At 37.8% G+C, this 19,311-nt stretch overlaps 1 protein-coding gene across 2 annotated transcripts; it reads left to right on the top strand.

The window, feature by feature from the left end:
• Nucleotides 1–1,959: 1,959 nt before the first annotated feature.
• Nucleotides 1,960–17,960, top strand: LOC122660904 (hippocampus abundant transcript-like protein 1). 2 transcript variants are annotated; one of them, XM_043856158.1, is made up of 14 exons: nt 1,960–2,155; nt 11,473–11,584; nt 12,631–12,743; nt 13,439–13,561; nt 13,685–13,890; nt 14,083–14,158; nt 15,193–15,279; nt 15,396–15,476; nt 15,592–15,624; nt 15,723–15,776; nt 15,865–15,906; nt 16,933–17,011; nt 17,086–17,156; nt 17,320–17,960. In XM_043856158.1, the coding sequence occupies exons 1-14, from the start codon at nt 1,994–1,996 to the stop codon at nt 17,407–17,409; spliced, it is 1,329 nt and encodes a 442-aa protein (XP_043712093.1). In that variant the 5' UTR covers nt 1,960–1,993; the 3' UTR covers nt 17,410–17,960. The 2 variants fall into 2 exon arrangements, with proteins under 2 accessions (XP_043712093.1, XP_043712094.1); XM_043856159.1 differs by lacking the exon at nt 1,960–2,155 and adding an exon at nt 7,601–7,773.
• Nucleotides 17,961–19,311: the final 1,351 nt, after the last annotated feature.

Genomic DNA, 19,311 nt, shown 5'->3' with positions numbered 1-19,311 from the left:
CTAACCAACTAATAATGAAAGGAAGAAAGAAAAGTCTTTAGAAGAATAGACAGATTAATTTTATTTAAAAAAAAAAAGAAAAGAAAGGTCACGAAGGATAGTCCATCACGAAAAGATTCAAAACCATCCCGCGAAGTTAATTCTTGGCGTAGACAATATACCAATCCAACTGTGGTGGGTCCTACATCCTAACATCATTTTGTGCAGTCGTTTAATGATAAGTGGGCCCTAATTCTATAAACATAGGAAATCTGCATTGTATGATAGCCTAAAGGCCCTGCACTGGAATTATCATCTTTTTTTTTTTTTTTTTTTTGTAGAACTGGAATTATCATCAAATCCAAAAGGATTATTAACTTATAAAGGGATAGGCAGTTCTTGTTGAGCTCGTCTTCAGGGAGTCCAGCATGTCCAGGGAGAATTCAGTCATTAGACTGTGCCGCACACAATTCTAAGCGTGCACTGAGATATGTGCAGCATAGCCCCACTCTTGGATGCCCCTGGGCACTGAGCTCCCCGGAGAGGACCTAGATTCGCTCTTCTAAAGTGAAATCCAATACAGTTGCGGCCCATCCTCTCTCTCCCATCATGTGTACGTATTCACGTGTTAGGTATAGTTGAAAAATCAGGTTTTGATTTGGGTGACTCATTCAAATCGAATAAAAAAAAACATGAAATCTAGTTAGCAATCATGAGGACTAGTTGCCTAGGTTTAAGAAATGATCAGACCATGTTCGAGTCAATACGAGTTTTTATTGATTCAGTGTTTTTACACGAGTCATCTAGAACTCAGGGAATCTTTTTTGTTTCATACTATTCGTAGACTATAAGTTTGGTTTACAACTAAACAAAACCGTAATACTTTTGTTTGTTGTCTTTAATATTAATTCCTTAATTTTTGTTTTTCCTTCTCATCTTACAAACGATCATAGCTTCACTCTCTCCTCGCTTGAAGAAAAAGAAGAGCATGAAAGAACCACACTGACCCAAGCAAAGGTGGAAATCCCACCCAAGGTGATGCTTTTGCACGTGTACTCCCATTTGCCAGCACGCGTGTAGGCTCTAGAGGCCAGAAAACGATCTCTTTCCCTTAAAATAATAAGAATAAACATGACACGCCCTAATCACCTTGGTCCTAGACACACAAACACACGGAAGTACCATGCTGACCCATGCAAAGGTAGAAATCCTGTCCAAGGCAATGCTTGTGTGTGCACTCCCATTGCCCAACACACGTGCATGCTCTAGAGACCAGAAAATGATCTCTTTCCCTTACAATAATAATAATAATAAACACGACTCGCCTTAATCATCAGGTTTTGAAATAACGAATTGAGTCTGAAAAACCTGGTTTTCTTTCTATGGTCTCAATATGTCAATCAGTGATAATTTTTTTTCTTTTCTCCTTTTTAGGGGGTTTCTTCTTTCTTGTATAGCTAATCTCTAGCCCTTCTCAATTTTGAGGGAAAGAGTCATCTAAGGTTGGTCCAGAAGAAAAACAAGAGAGGTACAAAAAGTAATTAAAAGAGTATGCAAAGGAGAATTTGGTAATTGAAGCCAATTCCAGAATTCACTTAGAAGTTACGCATCCTCTCCTCATAGTTGTCTTATTTAGCTTTTATTTGGTTGGTCGGTTCAAAATCTAAAAAAAAAAAAGAGAAAGAGACCCCAGGAATCTCAACTAACCCTTGTCGTCTTTCCTCTCTTTCCTCTTTAAACGGTTAACTTGAGCGCGAAAGCAAAGCAGCAGTTTGTGAAGTTATAGATAATGGCAGTACAAACTACACAGTAGTAGTAGAGTACACACATGCACATACAGTCTCTTATATATAGAACACAATTTCCTTTAACTCTCCCTTAGGGTTGTTGGGAAACTTCAACTGGGCTCTTCTTTCTTCCTTTCCACTTGCTTTTGCTTTTCTTTGCTCTTGTGGGTTGTCCGTGTCTCTATCATCTCTGAGAGAAAAGAAAGAGGAGGAGAGAGCAGGTAGAGATGGTGTTTGCAGGGCTGAGCCAGCTGTTTGTGACGGTGTTTCTGTACTACTCGGCCACGCTTATGGTGATACCGGCGATCACCGACGTTACAATGTCTGCACTTTGCCCTGGAATGGATGAATGCTCCATTGCTATCTACCTCAGTGGATTCCAACAAGCGGTATGTCTGTCTTGACAACTTCTCTCTTCGCCATTATATATATATTTTTTTCTATTTGAAAGGTCTTAATTCCTCCATTTGCTAGATTAATTTGTCTCTCTCAAGGGAGTAGGTTGTAGAACATTCTTTCAGTTTCAGCCAATATAAGAAACAAACTTGCAATAAAAATGTAAAACTCCTAGAAATAGTTTTCAAAAAAAAAATTTGTGGAATTTTGGTTAAAAAAAAAGTAATCTGATACCGATCCGATGGCTGAAAACGATTTCCGTCCTAGGATTGGTATCGGCCTCGGTCGATACAGTGCCGATCCGATACCTCAATCCATGGCCTAAACAGGGAAAGAAAAAAAAAATCCAATCCATGTAGGTGGGCTTTGGGTGTATGGGCGTTGTAACAAAATGGAACTGAGATAGAGGACTTCAAGCTTGTTTTCAGCCCTAAAATGGGCCTGGGCCTTTCTTACAAATTTAATAGAAAGGCCCAACAAGCATATGATTGGCAAAAGAAATGTGTTTTAAGTATGAGAAATGTACGTACCCATGCAAAAAATGCCCTTTCACCAAAATGACCTCTTTGAATTGACCCCATATTTAAAGGGAGAAAGAATGCTATCTGAGCGTTTACGGTGCGCTGCCCTTCGCCCAGCACAGTGGCATACGAAATGATCGCCATGCCCCTTAAAAATTTCGTCTTTCCATTGGGACGTGGCGATCATTTTGTGCGTCACTGTGTCTGGGCGCAAGAACAGTGCATTGCACGCACCCGAGTAGCGTTCTCTTTCTCATTTTTTTAATTATCTGTCATCATTAGAGAAGGACAATATTAATGGAAGATTCTCAGCTAGGCTTCCTTAACAAAACCTCCTTAAATGTAACTCAGGGCTTGTGAGTTAACATTTAAATCCCTTGATAAATAAGAAGAAACCATGATTTTTAAATGCCCTTCTCACCAACCTTCTCTGGTTGGTGTGTGGAGGTTCATAAATAAATTCTGTGAAACCAAAAGTGGTGACTTGAAGAGAAGATATATGGTTCTGTTTTAACTTGGAGTGAGAGGTAGGTTTCATTGAAGTCTACCTTCCTCATTTGTTTTGTTACTCCAAAAAGCTCATAGACAAAACAGTACAGACACCATCTTTACTGATCCCTAGACCTTATATTCAGATACACTCATCTGCCCTGACAGCTCAACTTTTGTTTTTCATTTTTTTAACCTCTTTATAGTATTTGTCGGGTCCGTTTGAAAATTAGGACTGCGATTGGTATGCATTCTTGGAATACATTTCAGGTCGATGCCGCAATCTCAGATGATAAAAGCAATTGAACACTGCACTGATTACTAGAGAAGACACTAGATTACATTCACCTCAATAGATACATTTTTTAATGCGTTCACCTTAATAAATGAAGGATTAGATAATAAGGGCTTAAATCAGGTTAAGAATTTAGTTCTTAATCATGAAAAGTAACTAGGGTTTTAAGAAGTTATTTTGTGTATATAGTTTACTAAGAACTTGGATTCCGATAGGTTTGGTCCGGAAATTGTAGGTTTTTTGGGTTTTGACATATATCGAGTTAAACCGAAATCAGACCGATAATTAGTCGATCTACAAAATCCAAATTGGAACCGATAACTGTTGGTCCGATCAGTTTTGATCCCTTAATTGATTTCTTATAACAGTCTCTTATTGGTCCTTTGTTGTTATGGTCTCGCTTTTCCATGTATAAAAAGGAAAAGGAAGATTCTGGGTTGTAACCTCCGCCATCACTCCCTCTCTATCTCTCTCCTCTTTTATGGGATGACCTCTTTATCCTTCATTGATTGAACCAATAGGGGGTGCTCATTGATTCTCTTTTGCTTGCATAACCTTCCTTACCAGATAGGAAGCACCGTCTCAAAGGAAAAAAAAGGGGAAAGTTTGCATACACGGTTGTGTAAGCCATGTATGTGGGAGGGTGGGAATTTCAAGGCATTAATTAATGGGTGGGGGTGTATGATTTTTTCAACTCTTTGTGAGAGGGGACACGACCGTGCATACTTATACGGTCGTGTATGAAAACTCCCCCCCCCCCCAAAAAAAAATATCACTTTATTTTCTTGATTTTATCTGATCATTCAGAAAACCATGATCTCTAACCACGATTGATTTTGAGTTGACTTAGCTACATTTTTTTTGGGGGGTCCACTCCAATAAGGGCTCATAGGCCAACTAATAGTGGAGGATAGTAAGCGTGAAGTCTCGAACACAAGACATGCCAATCAACTGAATTTAGCTCGTCTCCAGGGAGGCATGCGCCCAGGGTGCTACCAAGGGGCATCCAGTAATTGAGCTATGCCGCACACATCTCAGCATATGCCTAGGGATGTGTGTGGCACAGCCCAACGGCTGGCAGTGCCCTGGGCGTTCCCTGCTCCCTAGAGACAATCCTGATCCCAAACAACTCTACATCACCATACAACGACAAGACCAACTTCGCTAGTGGTGGTTGATCACTATCCACGTGAAAGCATCACAAAAATATCTTTAAGATACTGGGGTTATGTTATAAACTTTTAATTAATGAGGAACAAACATTACTCATTACTCTCCATCATTTATTTACAAACAAATACCTGTGGGGATATTAGCAGCAGTGGGTTAGTGGTCCAATATTACTGTGGCCTTGAACCAAAAAAAGGGTAGGAGGCAAAGGGTATTGTCCATCCTAGATGGATAATATCAGCTTTGGAATCTTGATTTGTCTTCATTTTAATGATATTAAGGTTGTGTTTGGTATTCATTCTTGAAATGCATTTTAGGTCAATTTTACATATCAAACACAGTTTTAAGTTTTCTTTCCAAGTTATCTCATTCGTCTCCCATTGATGTGGGAGTCCGATAGGAAACTTGAAAGGGATAATTAGGTTCTCAAATCATTTGACTTTGTTTACAAGATGGTGATTGATCAAATCACAAAAAAGGATGGAACACCAATCCCTTGATGTCCATCTCATAACTCATCAACACCGTTGATCTAGCCAATGGGTGGAGCCCATAATGATGTTTCATTTATGAAACCTTGAATGAATAAAAAGCATAGGTTGAGTTGCATATAGAATGGTTACATGCAGGGGCCCTGTTTTAACTTTTAATTAAGACAACCATTACTCACTTGTACATTAATTAGCATTTTAATTAGGTCTAAGTAGTATTAGTCCTTTCTTCCTACCTATATTATCTACTTGTACACTAATTAGCATTTTAATTAGGTCTAAGAAGGATAGTCCATCACGAAAAGGTTCAAAACCATCACGCGAAGTTAATTCTTGGCGTAGACAATATACCAATCCAACTGTGGTGGGTCCTATGTCTTTTTTGGCGGTTGAATGATATGTGGGCCCTAATGCTATAAACATAGGAAATCTGAATAGTATGATGGCCTGACCTGCAATTATCATCAAATTCCAGAGGATTGGCCCTAGTTAACTCAGTTCACTATAGAGATACAGCCATACTGGTAATTTGGTATAATAGTGGCCCCATCCTCTCCCGTCATGTGTTATTGTTTATGTGTTAAGTATAGTTAGAGAATCAGGTTTTGACTCGGAGAGTCGCTTGATTTGAATAAAAAAAACCATGAAGCTTGATCTTGCCCAAGTCATGTGATACACCGAATCTAGGTTTTCTTTTTTTTTCGTTTTTTATTGGGTCATGTATAATTCATACACCATAAATTTGATCTACAAGTAAACAAAATCGTAGAATTTTTGTTCGTTGTTTTCAATATTAACCTTTTGTTTTTTTTCACAATCGGAAAGCAGCCATATCCTCGGTCTCTCTTTGCTTGGACAAAGAGAAGAAAGAAGATATTAAAATAAGGGATAGTGTTTCCTATGGGGGAATGTGCTCTGCACATGTAGAGGCCAATGGAAGTGCAAGTGGAAGAATCAACCGGGATATCAACATTTTGCATTTCAAGGGGGGTAAGGGAAGTGGCCATTTCCCTTGCTCCCTATGTGTCTGGGTGCAAGCACCATGCTCCCCCAACAGAGACTCTCTTCCTTTTGAATAATAAGAAAATGGGAAATAGAGTGTCACCCGGTTGCGTAGCGCACGTCTCCCATGCACCTAGATACAGGGGCACGTGAAATGACAGTCACACTCCTGGTCATTTCCATCTTTCCAAGGGGTGCGACATTCCTTATGCATGCCCCTATGCTTGTGCGCAGGGGCAGCGTGCACTTGCAATACCAGGTGGCATTCTTTCTCCCTAAGAAAATACATAATTCACATTGACCAGGTTTGAATTGCCCGAATCACCAAATTTTGAAAAAAGAACGAGTCGAGTCAGAAAGCACCAATCTGGGAGCTTTGCATTGTGGGCTAGCCATATGTATAGGATGACTTGTGCCAATTGAGGAAACAAATACTTTAATTAACAGTTATTGCAATTAAGATTTCATCGATCCAACACATGATGACCGAATTGGATATGATAATACCATTATTCATATCCTCTTATACAATGAATGAGAATTAATCAGTATTCCTTATGTGCTACCATTTAATTTTGTGTATTTTCGATACAAGTAATTTTTTTTTCTATATATTTGCAAAGCTTGTCTTCTCTATTCAAAGATAGGAAAGAAAAGGCCACATCATCTCCTTCTAGAACAATTAGTAGAGGTCTCCCAACAGGGTGGTGTAAATGGGGTTTCCTATATAGCTAATCTCTAGTCATCTTGAGGGGAATAGAATTTTCATCCTCTCAACTGGAGTGCAGTGCCTAGTACATCTTTAAAGTGCATCAAACGGTACGCCTCACTTGTGCGTTAGATTTTTAAAGATGCACCTCCGATGCACTTTAAAGGTACACTACACCATATATGAGGGGATAAAAATTCTAGAGGAGAGTACTCATCAAAGGCCAATCCAGAAGAAACAAGAGAGGTATACAAAAGGTAATTAAAAGAGAATGCAAAGGAGAGTTTGGTAATTGAAGTCAATTCCTGAATTCACTTAGAAGTTACGGAACCTTCAAGACTTCAACACAGTTGTCTTATTTAGCTTTTGTTTGGTTGGTCGATACAAAACCTAAAAAAGAGAAAAGGACCCCAGGAATCTCATCTAACCCTTCACCTCTTTCCTCTCTTTCCTCTTTTAACGATTAACTTGAAGAGTGAGCCCGAAAGCAAAGTAGCAGTTTGTGGAGTTATAGAAAATGGCAGTACAGACAACACATGAGTAGTAGTAGTAGTAGTAGAGTACACACATGCACTTACATTCTCTTATATTTAGAACACAAGTTCCTTTTAACTCTCCCATATCTTTGCTAAAGATTAGGGTCGTTTGGGAAACTTCAACTGGGCTCTTCTTCTTTCTTCCCATTTGCTTTTGCTTTTCTTTGCTCTTGTGGGTTATCCGTGTCTCCTGGTATCTATCTATCATCTCTGAGAGGAGGAGAGAGCAGGGAGAGATGGTGTTTCCAGGGCTGAGGCAGCTCTTTGTGACGGTGTTTTTGTACTACTCCGCCATGTTCATGGTGGTACCGGCGATCACCGATGTTACAATGTCTGCGCTTTGTCCTGGAATGGATGAATGCTCCATTGCTATCTACCTTAGTGGATTCCAACAAGTGGTATCTCTCCTCTTTCATTTCTTTCTTCTCTGGTAGATTTCAATCATTAATTGATAATTCAAAGAAATTAAGAAATTTAGTACACAGATTTCTGCTTAACTTTAAGTTTCTTTACTCTTAAGTTTCTTTCTTCCACCCCCTCCACATGAATGGCCTTCACGCACAGTACTGTAGTCATATATCTCTCTTCACCATTTTTTTTTTTTTTTCTTTTTTCTTTTTTCTTTCTGAAAGGTCTCTCGCCATTTGCTAGATTAAGTCTTCTCTGTCGAGGGAGCAGGTTGTAGGACATGGACACATTCCTGTCGGCCTACTTATTATTTATTTTTTTTAACTTCGTCAAGTGGCAAAATACAGTCTTACAAAATCCAATACTCTCAAAATGGTGCATAACAATGCTTAATGCTTAGGCAATCAAGAAAGTGAATGACAATAAATAAGCTCCTAGGAAGATACATAATAGAGAGAGTGTGTTGGGTACGTTGTCAATTTTTGGTTAGTTAATGCCATACATCTATCATAAGGCTCCGCAGGAGGGTCAAGGAGTCTTTTCCACAAGGGAGGAGAGAGGATGACATGCGCTGGCACCCTGACGGTGTGCCAATCTTTTTCCAAAAAACAAAAAAATCTCTTTTCAAGATTTTCATCATAAACAATTATGTTGGTCTACATTCCACAAAGAAAGAACAAAAAAAGGTAATTCTGATTAAGAAAAATGTTCTAGGTGGGTGGTGTACCCCTGCACCAAGACTCATGGGGGTAAAAATGACTACCCCATCCTCAATGAAAGGCGGTAATGACCGGCCAAATTGATGCCACTGACCCACTGCGCACACTCCTCCACAAAGAATTCTTGCCTTGCTGGTTAACATGTGAGTGACATTCTCCACCTGTTTTTATTTCTTTCTGGCACTTCATGACCTTCGACAACTAATATAGGAATAACATCCTCTCTCATGGAACAATGACATGACCACCTCATCCCTCCCCTTGGATGCCTGTGCACATGCTTCTATTGGCCCCTATGCTGATGCAGAGACCACACAGCCTGACAACAAACCCCTTCCCTATAGGAATATTGTCAAATGAGACATCGATCGGTGTACCTAAAACTTGAAACTCCAAACTCTACTCGAAATGCCATTGAGCCAAGTCACCAACCTCGGAGTGGATTCACTCAATAAGTCATTACAATTTTGGAATATGGTTATTACTAATGTTTAGATACAGAAAATGATAAAAGCATATAGGGACCTTTATCTGCTCCATTTTTTGGAGAGCGAGGTCCATTTCTCCAAGCTCCTCTAATAGAGGAGACAGAAATGACCACTCTATCCCCGTCCGAATTTCCTACCTGAATGAGGTCCACAAATGAAGCAGATAAAAATACAAGTATATAGAGATGAAAAGTTTAAAGTCTATGTGAAGAGCTAGGAAAGGTTAGGTAGAATCCCAACTCCAACACGTGTGATGCATACTTTTTTATAACTAATATCAACTTAGTTGAGTCAGGCTGACTCAACCAACTCATATTAGTTTTTCGGTCCGATTCATTAAAAACTCGATATGGGTCATAAGGTTTCTTGATAGTCCATGTATTGGCATAATCAAAATGACCTAAGCAGCTTATTCTATCAATTTGATACACAATGGTAGGGGAAAAAAGAGGCATAAAGCCATAAATAGAGCATTTTTGTAGATCCTTCTTGGATCTAGTTTATTCTCTTAACCCATGGTGAAAAGAGATCGAATCTCTCTTTTCAACCATGGGATTTGATCTTTTGATTTAAAAACTAAATAGCTGATAATGGAAGTGATCCACTAATAATAAACCCAAAACCCTAAACCTTAAAAAATATTTATCCTTTTGAAAAGTATGTATTTTAATTCGTAAAGTATGCGTGGAAGGTCCATGTAGCTTTCAGCCCTAAATTTAAGCGACATGAAAGAATTATTGAATGTTTCTTCAGCTTTAGCATGTTAGTTCAACTTCAGGAAACATTTCTTGTCAATGTCTCTTTAGAAGTGGTCGAACATATATATGACTCATGATGATCTTCTTCTAGTTCAGATAAGGTAGGAAAAGCAAGGTTTAAAAACTCAAAATCGAATAGGGTTGGTTGGATTGATTTCAATTGGATCGTTTTGGAATCATCTAGGAGTCACGCTGAGACTCTGAGTTGATTGGATTATGTTAGAATCAGTAAACAAGACATCGGGGTTAGTTGGATTGGAATCCGGTCTAGTATTATAATATAGAACTATAGATATTGTAGATAGGACGCGAGATTGCTATCTAGTCGTGTAGCTCCTGTACCAGCACAGGGCTCAATTAGAGTGCATTTAGAAGCATTTAACTAAATGAGCTGAGATTGTAGGGTTGCTTGGATTGATTTCAATTGGATTCGTTTTGAAATCATCTAATAGTCACTCTGGGACTTTGAGTTGATTGGCCTCTATTGGAATCAGTAAACAAGACATCTGGGTTAGTTGGATCGGAATTCAGTCTCGTACTATAGTATAGAACTATAGATGGCAAGAGATCGCTATCTAGCTAGTTGTGTAGCGCTTGTACCAGTGCAAAGGTCAATTAGAGTGCGTGTAGGAGCAATTAATTGAATGAAAATTTTAAATTCATTGGATGTTGAGCTACTGTGTCTAGGTGCAGGAACCACGCAATGGATTAGCGTCCATACCAATATTATGTGATTATCTAGTCAAGAAACCATTTATTTTGCTACTGTATCTAAGTGCAGGAACCACGCGATGGGTTAGCATACATACCATTATTATGTGATTGTCTAGTCAAGAAACCATTTATTGTCCTTTCATGCACATAAAAATATGATAGCTACATTAGATCATTAAAAGTCATATTAGCAACGTAGTTGCTGAGTTAACGTTCAACTTGGTGCCACATCAACATCTCATTCATTTATCAAGTCTCAATTGGATTTCGCTATGTATAAGAAACCCAAAAAATCTTACCACCAAAAAAAAAAAATTTTAAAAACCCCAAAAAAAAAATTCCTTTTATAGAATTTGATATTTGAACATAATATGAGAATTGTCTTGAATTATTTGATTTTGTTTTGGATTCCATAACCAAAACATTCGCATATCATTGGTTCATATAATATTCCATTTATCTTTCTCATTGCCTCACATAAAAACAATTACCAAAATATAAAAGGTCATATGAAAAAGTAACTAAATAAAGGGCAAGGCCGCAAGAGTTCGCTGCTTGGTTGTATGCGGAGGCCAATAGAAGTGTGCAAAGGATATCAACATGGATGGAATTTTTTGTATTAAAAAGGGGTTGGACGGTAATTTTGTACACTCTTGTGTCTATGCATAGGAGTCACGTGACCAAACAGTATTCTTTGGGCAAGAGATCGTTGTTTGGTGGTATGGTTCCTGCACTTAGCTATTAATTTTATATTTCAGTGTTTTTGTTACACATTTATCATCCAAAATGTTTCACCAAAAAATTGACCTAGGATACATTCCAAAAATGCATACCAAACGCAACCTAAGGCAGTGTTTGGTATGCATTCTACCTTGATTTCACATTCTTGGATGATAAAAATAATTGTTTTTATTGTTTGAGAATACGAAATCGACCTAGAATGCTTTCCAAGAATAGATACCAAACACAGCCTAAGTTTACTGAACTAGTGTTTTGAATTGTGTATGCAGATCATTGGATTGGGAACGCTTGTGATGATGCCTATCGTTGGGAACCTGTCTGACGAATATGGAAGAAAAACTTTGCTCACACTTCCAATGACTCTCACCATTATTCCATTGGGTACTTTCTTTGTCTTTAATTCCCCTTCCAAAATTCGTACTGCATAGTCGACTTGACTCAGTGGAACCCGATTTAACTCATTCTGACTCAGCTTAATTGGATCGGACTCAGTATGCTTAGAATTGATTTAAAGTTGACTAGGAATTAGTCTGACTCGATCAAACTCAGTACGCGTAGAGTCAAGTTTAATAGGAATTAGCCCCACTCATTTCTGAGTCATCTCGGTTGATTCAGCCAGTACTGATCCGAGTTTTAAATCCTTGGTTGCTGGAGAGCCAGTATATTTAGGATTAGGGTGTTAAACAGTCGGTTTCGTCTGATTTCAGTCAAGCTAAATCGGTTTTTATCTGTTACTGAGTCAATCCTAAATCAAACCATAAAGAAAGTTCTTGGTTTTGATCCGATTTTTATCCGGTTTGGTCTGATTTCTTTTCGGTTTTTGTGATCAATGTGTAATCGAGCTACTATTAGGTTTTGTTTCAGGTTTACATATATACATAGGGAAATTAAATAAGAAAATCTTGATTTTTTTAGGTCTTCAATTTCTTATGGGGTTACTATTAGTCATTTTTTCGGATTCAATTCTACTGGTTCCATAAAACCTCAACCTTAAAATCTATAAAGATTTGGTTCGGTCTAATTTAAAATGAACCGATTGGTTTCAATCGGTACGCCTGGTCGGGCTAAACTTTGACACCCTTAATTCAGTCATGTCATTTTTGTTTTTTCAATTCGATCAAACTGGGAAACATAGAATTTAGGCTTGATTTTACAAGAATGGATCATCTACACATACCAACAGGTGAACGTACATCGCAGAGCCAATCACATTTTAATTTTGTTTCCATAAAAACCCCTCCTCCTCTTGTAAATGGTAAAAATAGGACAAATGGTTGGCTCTCACATGTATATTCACCTGTTGATACGTGTGCAGGGGAACCGAACTCTGATTTTACTAATCACATATAAATAAAAATAAGCAATTTATGGGGCTATTAATTTATCTTTTTCGTAATAATAATTTAACCCGTATTCGGGTATTACAGTGATATTGGCTTATAGCAGAACGAAGTACTTCTTCTACGTCTACTACGTGCTCAGGATTCTCACCTCCATGCTTTGCGAAGGCAGCGTTCAATGCCTCTCTCTTGCTTATGTGGTATGTCGTACGTGATAAGCTTCCAAACAAGTGAACAACTACCTCCTCAATTAATGGTTCTTGGGCCAATGACTAGCACAACATAAGCCCATGCTTGGGGCTATATCAAGGAATCGGTATCGAATCGGGTGGATTGGCTGATTCATATCGGTATCAATAGAGATCAATATTGATTCTTGGCTGATCCTATATCATTGGATTAGTAAGGATTGGATAATCAAGGGTAAAAATGTAAACAAAAAAATCTGATTTTTTTAAAGAAAAATAGGAATAAGTCTCTCCAATCCGGATTGGTGTCGGTCTCGACCAATAACGATGACCAAAACCCAACTTATCCCTTATTCCCTATACCAATGACTAGCCAGTATTGAAATCATGGTTTGTAATCTTGGATCAGATCTGGATATCGGATGGATCGGGTCAATATCGATTGATCTTGAATTTTGACTGATCTGATACTGATACAATGGTACGGCCAAAGGGTAAAATAGGATAAATAAAATCGATATTTGTTAAAAAGCAAGGGTAAATCTTTTCAATCCAAACCGAACTTGATCGATTTGGATGCCTTGACCAATCCGATACCGACTCCGGGATTAAGAACTCTGATTGGAACTGGTCAGAAAGGGTAGTGAATATTAGCCATTATTTATTTGCTGTAATGGCGTTTTAGTAATTGCGCATATGGTGAGCAGGCAGACAACATTCCTGAGGGTCAAAGAGCGTCGGCTTTCGGGATTCTGTCGGGTATAGTTTCTACTGCATTCGTCTGCGGAACTCTAACTGCTCGTTTCCTCTCTACTGCCTTGACATTCCAGGTCTCTATCTCTCTCTCTCTCTTGTTCTTCAATCTTCTCATGTCTCTCTAATGTGTGACCTGTGGGTTAACCCAAGATATTTGGCGTTCTTCAATCTTCACTGAAACGTCAAATGTCTTCCAGGTCTCTGCAACAGTGGCGGTGCTTGCAGCATTGTACATGAAACTTTTCCTAAAGGATTCGATCAGCGGCATCGATACAGCATCGATGCGTACAATCTCCAAGAAGACAAACAATGTTGTTCATTTTGACGGCGATTCCTCCAGGAAGATTCAGCTCTTTAGAAGAATCCCGTCTGTGGACGAGATTTTTTACTTGTTGAGGATTAGGTAACTCGATTCTATTCACAGAAATTGTTCAAAACTCCAAAACCCACCCAGCACCCCCAATACTCGGATCTATTGGGTTTTGAGTCTTGAGATTCCCTGATGTTTTAATGGATTTTTTGGGGTGGCTTAGTGGAATCCTCTCTTTTCTGTAATTGAAACTGTTTATTGACCAAGAAAAATTCCATTTCGCAGCCCAGCATTTTCACAAGCAGCAGTTGTTGCATTCTTTAACAATTTTTCTGAGGGCGCGCTTCATTCTTCACTACTGGTAATTCCTGAACTTTAATCAAAAGTAGGAATTAAAACACAACATTGTTAGGAAATCTGTTTTTATTTCTTTGAAATTGGACGAATTTATATGATTATTGAGAAGTTCAGGGTAACTAAATTTGTAATTTTTCCAACTTCTGGAGTCTTATTTAGGTACTGTTTCCGCGAATCATTTTAATACTTCAGGTTGTTAATTAATATAAAAGTGCTATTACAAGCAAGGCCATAAATGAGGAAGAGTAGAAGTTAAGTAGCAGGAAACACTCAACTAGGGAAACAAAAAGGGAAAGCAACGCTCACAATGGCATGTACCCTAATGTAGGTCAGGGAAATCAACACTCAGATTGACATTTCACCTAATAATAAATCAACTGTCCAACTAATCTGACTTGGTTTGTGATGTCTTAAGATTTAAAAAGTGTGATGCATTATGATTGTAAATTAGCAAATTAACAAGCTGAACTTCCAAATACTAACTTCCCAATGTCAGAAGATCGAAGATAACTTCCCTTTTCTTTCTTACAATGCATACTTCATTCAGTCCCTTTTTGTCTTTGCAAGGATCCATGTAGTCGACCCCATTTAGTTGGAATAAGGATGAGCTATTGTTGTACATAGCTTATAAAGTAAAACTTCAGATCTCCCACAACATTTATTTGTGATATATTCCAAGCTCATAAAAAATTTAAAAGTTTTCTTTTTGGCTACGACTAATTCACTAATTTGTACACTAGCAACAGCAATTCAGCCTTATCCCAACTAAATGAGGTTGGCTACATGGATCCTTCCAAAACAAAGTAGGGAAAACTGAGATCCACACAAAGGGAAAGGAGAGTAAGGAGGAATGAAGAATAAAAATGAAGAAATGAGATAAGAAAAGTGAGAAATTGTACACTAGCTCAAGCATGATATTTCTTTTCTGCTATAGCAGATAATTGAGGTATTAACAATATTTGCCTCATATAATTTAACTCATTGCTCTCACAGGTGCACCCAAAATCTTCTTGCTAATGACATCTTACTACTGTGCAGTTCTTTTTAAAAGCCCGTTTTCACTTTAGCAAAGACCAATTTGCGGATTTATTGCTGATAGCAGGTTTTGCAGGGGCCATCTCACAGGTAGGTTCCCACAAATTGTTCATTGCAGGTCCTCCGTTTTCCTTCTTCATATCCCTTTTAATGAGATATTACAGTCAAAGTATGTTTTTCAAATTGGTTCATGATTCATTCTGCAGCTTGTTCTTATGCCCATATTAGCACCATTTTTGGGAGAGGAAAAGTTGCTTATTATAGGGCTCTTTGCTGGTTGCACACATGTGAGTACCTAGTTACCTTCTGTTGCCTGTCTGATCTTCATGTTTATCATTTGAGCCCATCTGCATTTCTGCTTGTAATTTTGGAGTCACTAATCTGTCGCTTGGAATAATGCAGATGTTTCTTTATGCTGTAGCATGGTCTTCTTGGGTAACCCTCCTTGGAACTAAATCAGCAGGCTTCTTACTTCTTCACATGATACAAATATTACATCACATTATTGTTTTGACATTTTGACATGCTTGCAGGTTCCATATGTTGCCTCTATGTTCTCCATTTTGGTTGTTTTCGCACCTCCTTGTGTGAGTTCCTCACTTTATATCTTTCCATAACTTCTATTCTTTGATGTGGGAATCATATTTTGTGATGTGAAATTTCTAATTTGTGCAGATAAGGAGCATTGCTTCGAAACAAGTTGGTCCCTCTGAACAGGTATTAATAGGATTTATATCATTATAGATGGCCGATTGGGATGGATATAGATGAACAATGCCCCCAGAACCGTATAGGAGGTTTTCTCCTAGTACGGCTCCCGAAAGAATGATTCAATTTTTGTATTTTAGTGTCAAATAGATCCATAAAAGCATCAAATCAATTTGACTATGATTTGAGTCGTTTTTTTATTGCCCCCAAAAAAAAAACAAAGAGTCGCTTTTTTATACTTCCTTCCCCAAAAAAGGGGGGAAAACAAAATTATCTATACTCATAACTCAAGTTGGATAAAGCACTGCAAGGAAAATCTTTAGGCATTTCATTTATTGAATCGTCTCTAAACCCCTTTTTTTTTCTCGTTTTGAATCTATTAAGGGTTCCTCATTTTGATCCAATTGTTAAGGCCATTGAAAATGCTGTTTCCTTGTTCATGGATTCTTCAACGTTACTGTGAATCATTAGGTTTAGACATTACTTTGCCGATCCTTAAATCATTTCAAAATGGCAACAATGTACCTTTTGTTCTTTCTATCCAAGAATCATAGGAGCGATTGATTCATACGTGATACATTTTTTGTCGAAAAGCTTTTATCAATTCCAACAAATTTTCCTTTTTGGATTTGTTGAAACTTTTTCAATTTCTATATCGAAGATATGCTTACGAAGTTCTTCCAACTAAACAATTTCTTCATATACAATTAATGAATTTGTATGATCTAGAAGTTTGTTATGGAAAACTAAAATTCTAAAAAAAACTTTGAATATGTTATATTTTTCCTTGCATGTATTGGTTATTAATATTGCAAACTTAAACCATCCAAAATAGTTGATTTAGCATTAGTCAACCTAGTTTTGGGACATTTTGGTCTCAAAACATTGACATGGGGTGAGACCTTCCTGGGACATTTGAGTGTGGACTGAGAAGTCTAGAAGTATGAGAAGTGGGCTTACTAGTACTTTCCTACTCCAATTTGTCCCGCTACAGATAAATGCTTGGTTTTTATGGCTGAACAAACCTTATTTCAGGGGAAAGCGCAAGGGTGTCTTTCTGGCATATGCTCATTTGCCAACATTGTTTCTCCGTTAGCTTTCACTCCTCTAACAGGTAATAGGAAAATTGGTTAAGCCATAAAGCTATTTTTGGTATTTATACTAACAAGCAACCTTCTGTTCTTCCAGCATTGTTCCTTTCTGAAAATGCACCATTTCACTTCCCAGGCTTCAGTATCATGTGCATTGGATTTTCACTGGTAAGTGTTGCTAAACAATAATGGCTTGCTTCACTTACAATGCTAGATCTGTTATTAATTATCAAAAGAAGGAAAGGCTGTTATCTAGATCTATTATTATTATTATCAAAAACAAGGAAATGCTGTGGATAAAAGATTTTCACAAAGATCACTTTCTGTGCAGTTGATAGCCTGCATACAGAGTACAATGATAAGGGCGACTCCTCCTATTTCAAGCCACAAAACTACCACCAGCAACTGTGTGGAGGCCTAGTTTGCGACAAGGGAAAATTTCTAACGTAGAACAACACCTCTGTCTGGCTTCCATCTTGCTATTGGGAGGCACTATTAAATCATCCCATGCCCCAGAGCCATACTATATTGTTAACCTCCTTTGACTTGTAGTTCTATACTTGACACTTGAGGCTTCATGTTTCGAGTTCCTCATTTACCCATGCAGAAGCACTTATAAGCACCCCCCCCCCACCTATTCCCAGGATTGTTTGGCTGCAAGAGGTTATGCTTGTCCAGACAATAACAGCATTCTCCACCTATTACATATAAGAGGGAGCTGAATTTGAGGACTAATTGCTCTTTTAGTTTGAACAATTATGAGAACTGATCCCTTAGTTTACTGGAGAACCTACCAAAACTTTCACGATGCTGTCTACTGAATCTGGTGGAAATTGGATCAAGTGATTCATGTTTCCTTTCCAAAAGGGGCAAAGAAACAGGAAGTCATCCGTGATTGAGAGCTGTTAGCGATGTAAATCTTTTATGTTGCATTTGTAATACATAATTTATGAAATGGTTTAGTTCTTCCTCTTTCTGTTTCATATGATTGCCTGATGTTTAAATGGCCTAGTTTATTTCTTTATTTTATTCTCGACTGAGTGTGAATCATAAATGCCTTAGTTCTTCTTCATTTTATTCTGGACTGGAAGTGGTTCAATGGTAACTTTGATAAACAATGGAGCTCTCTGCAAAGCTCACAAATTCTATTGACAGGATAAGTTAGGTAATCGATGGCTAATCAGAATGGCCAAACTAGTGGTTGAATTGGCTCAAGTCAAGGGCCGTCTACACTTGTCACCGAGTGACCTAAGTAGTTAATCTTTTGCATCACATACTTGTTCACTTGTATGATGTTTGTGTAAGAGTAACAATTGTTCATCTCTATCCTCTTGAAGAGAAATCTTTTTATCCTCCATTTGGAAGAGAAGGAAATAGAAAGTTGTCTTAGATTAAGGTCTAGAATCCATATAAAACAAATATTATTCCAACAAATATTAGTCCATATGTGACTCCAATGGAAACTGATCAAACCAAAAGAATTGGGGTTTGAGACAGGTTATGGACCAAGGAAAGTGTTAGGCATTTCGGTCCACCTAGATAAACCAATCTTCCTAAAAATATGGCTTAAAAGCATCAAATGCACAAAATAAAAATAAAAAAAATCAAACAAAATGAGGGATAGAAACATACTTCATGCGTTTTGATACAAAACAGATGTTCGTATATAAAACATAAACTACACTAAACATGCTTAATAGAAGACTATAAAACAGTAAACAAACTGTAAAGCACTAACACTATTAAACATGCAAAGCACTAACCATGGAAGAAAAACTCGATCGAAACCTGTCGAAACCACCGAGTTAATTCGGTTTTGTAGGTTTCCGAGACGAGTTTAAGGGGGATTTTATAAAATTCCTGGATTCGACCAGGTTTCGATGGTTTCGACCAATTTTGACTAGTTTCGACCATATTTCAGTAGCTTCGACACATGCCCATCGAAACTAGGGGAAACTTGGCTCGAAACTAGGACAGACAGGTATTTATGTCAGAAACTGCCAAAAATCAGGCCAGAAACCAAGACAGACACTTAGTTATGTCTAATACTCTGGATTTACTTAAGATATTATTCATAAATAAGCAAATAGCCTCCTATTTGAATCCAATAAAAATAGTTAACCCCCCAGTTTAAGAGCAAAAACTGGATTTTCGATGGCAGATGCAATTTTCAACTTTCTAATGTTGGGGTTTTTCTCAAATCTAAAAATTCCATAAATCTTAATATGGTAAAATATTACTAAAAACTAAAGTGCGGTAAAATATTCATTTGTTTTGATGCCCAAAAACATATTTTCATTCAGAGCAATTTTGACAACATTCA

The sequence above is a fragment of the Telopea speciosissima genome, chromosome 5 (assembly GCF_018873765.1).
Source record: "Telopea speciosissima isolate NSW1024214 ecotype Mountain lineage chromosome 5, Tspe_v1, whole genome shotgun sequence".
Taxonomy (NCBI): domain Eukaryota; kingdom Viridiplantae; phylum Streptophyta; class Magnoliopsida; order Proteales; family Proteaceae; genus Telopea; species Telopea speciosissima.
This window is presented reverse-complemented; position numbering and strand designations above follow the sequence as displayed.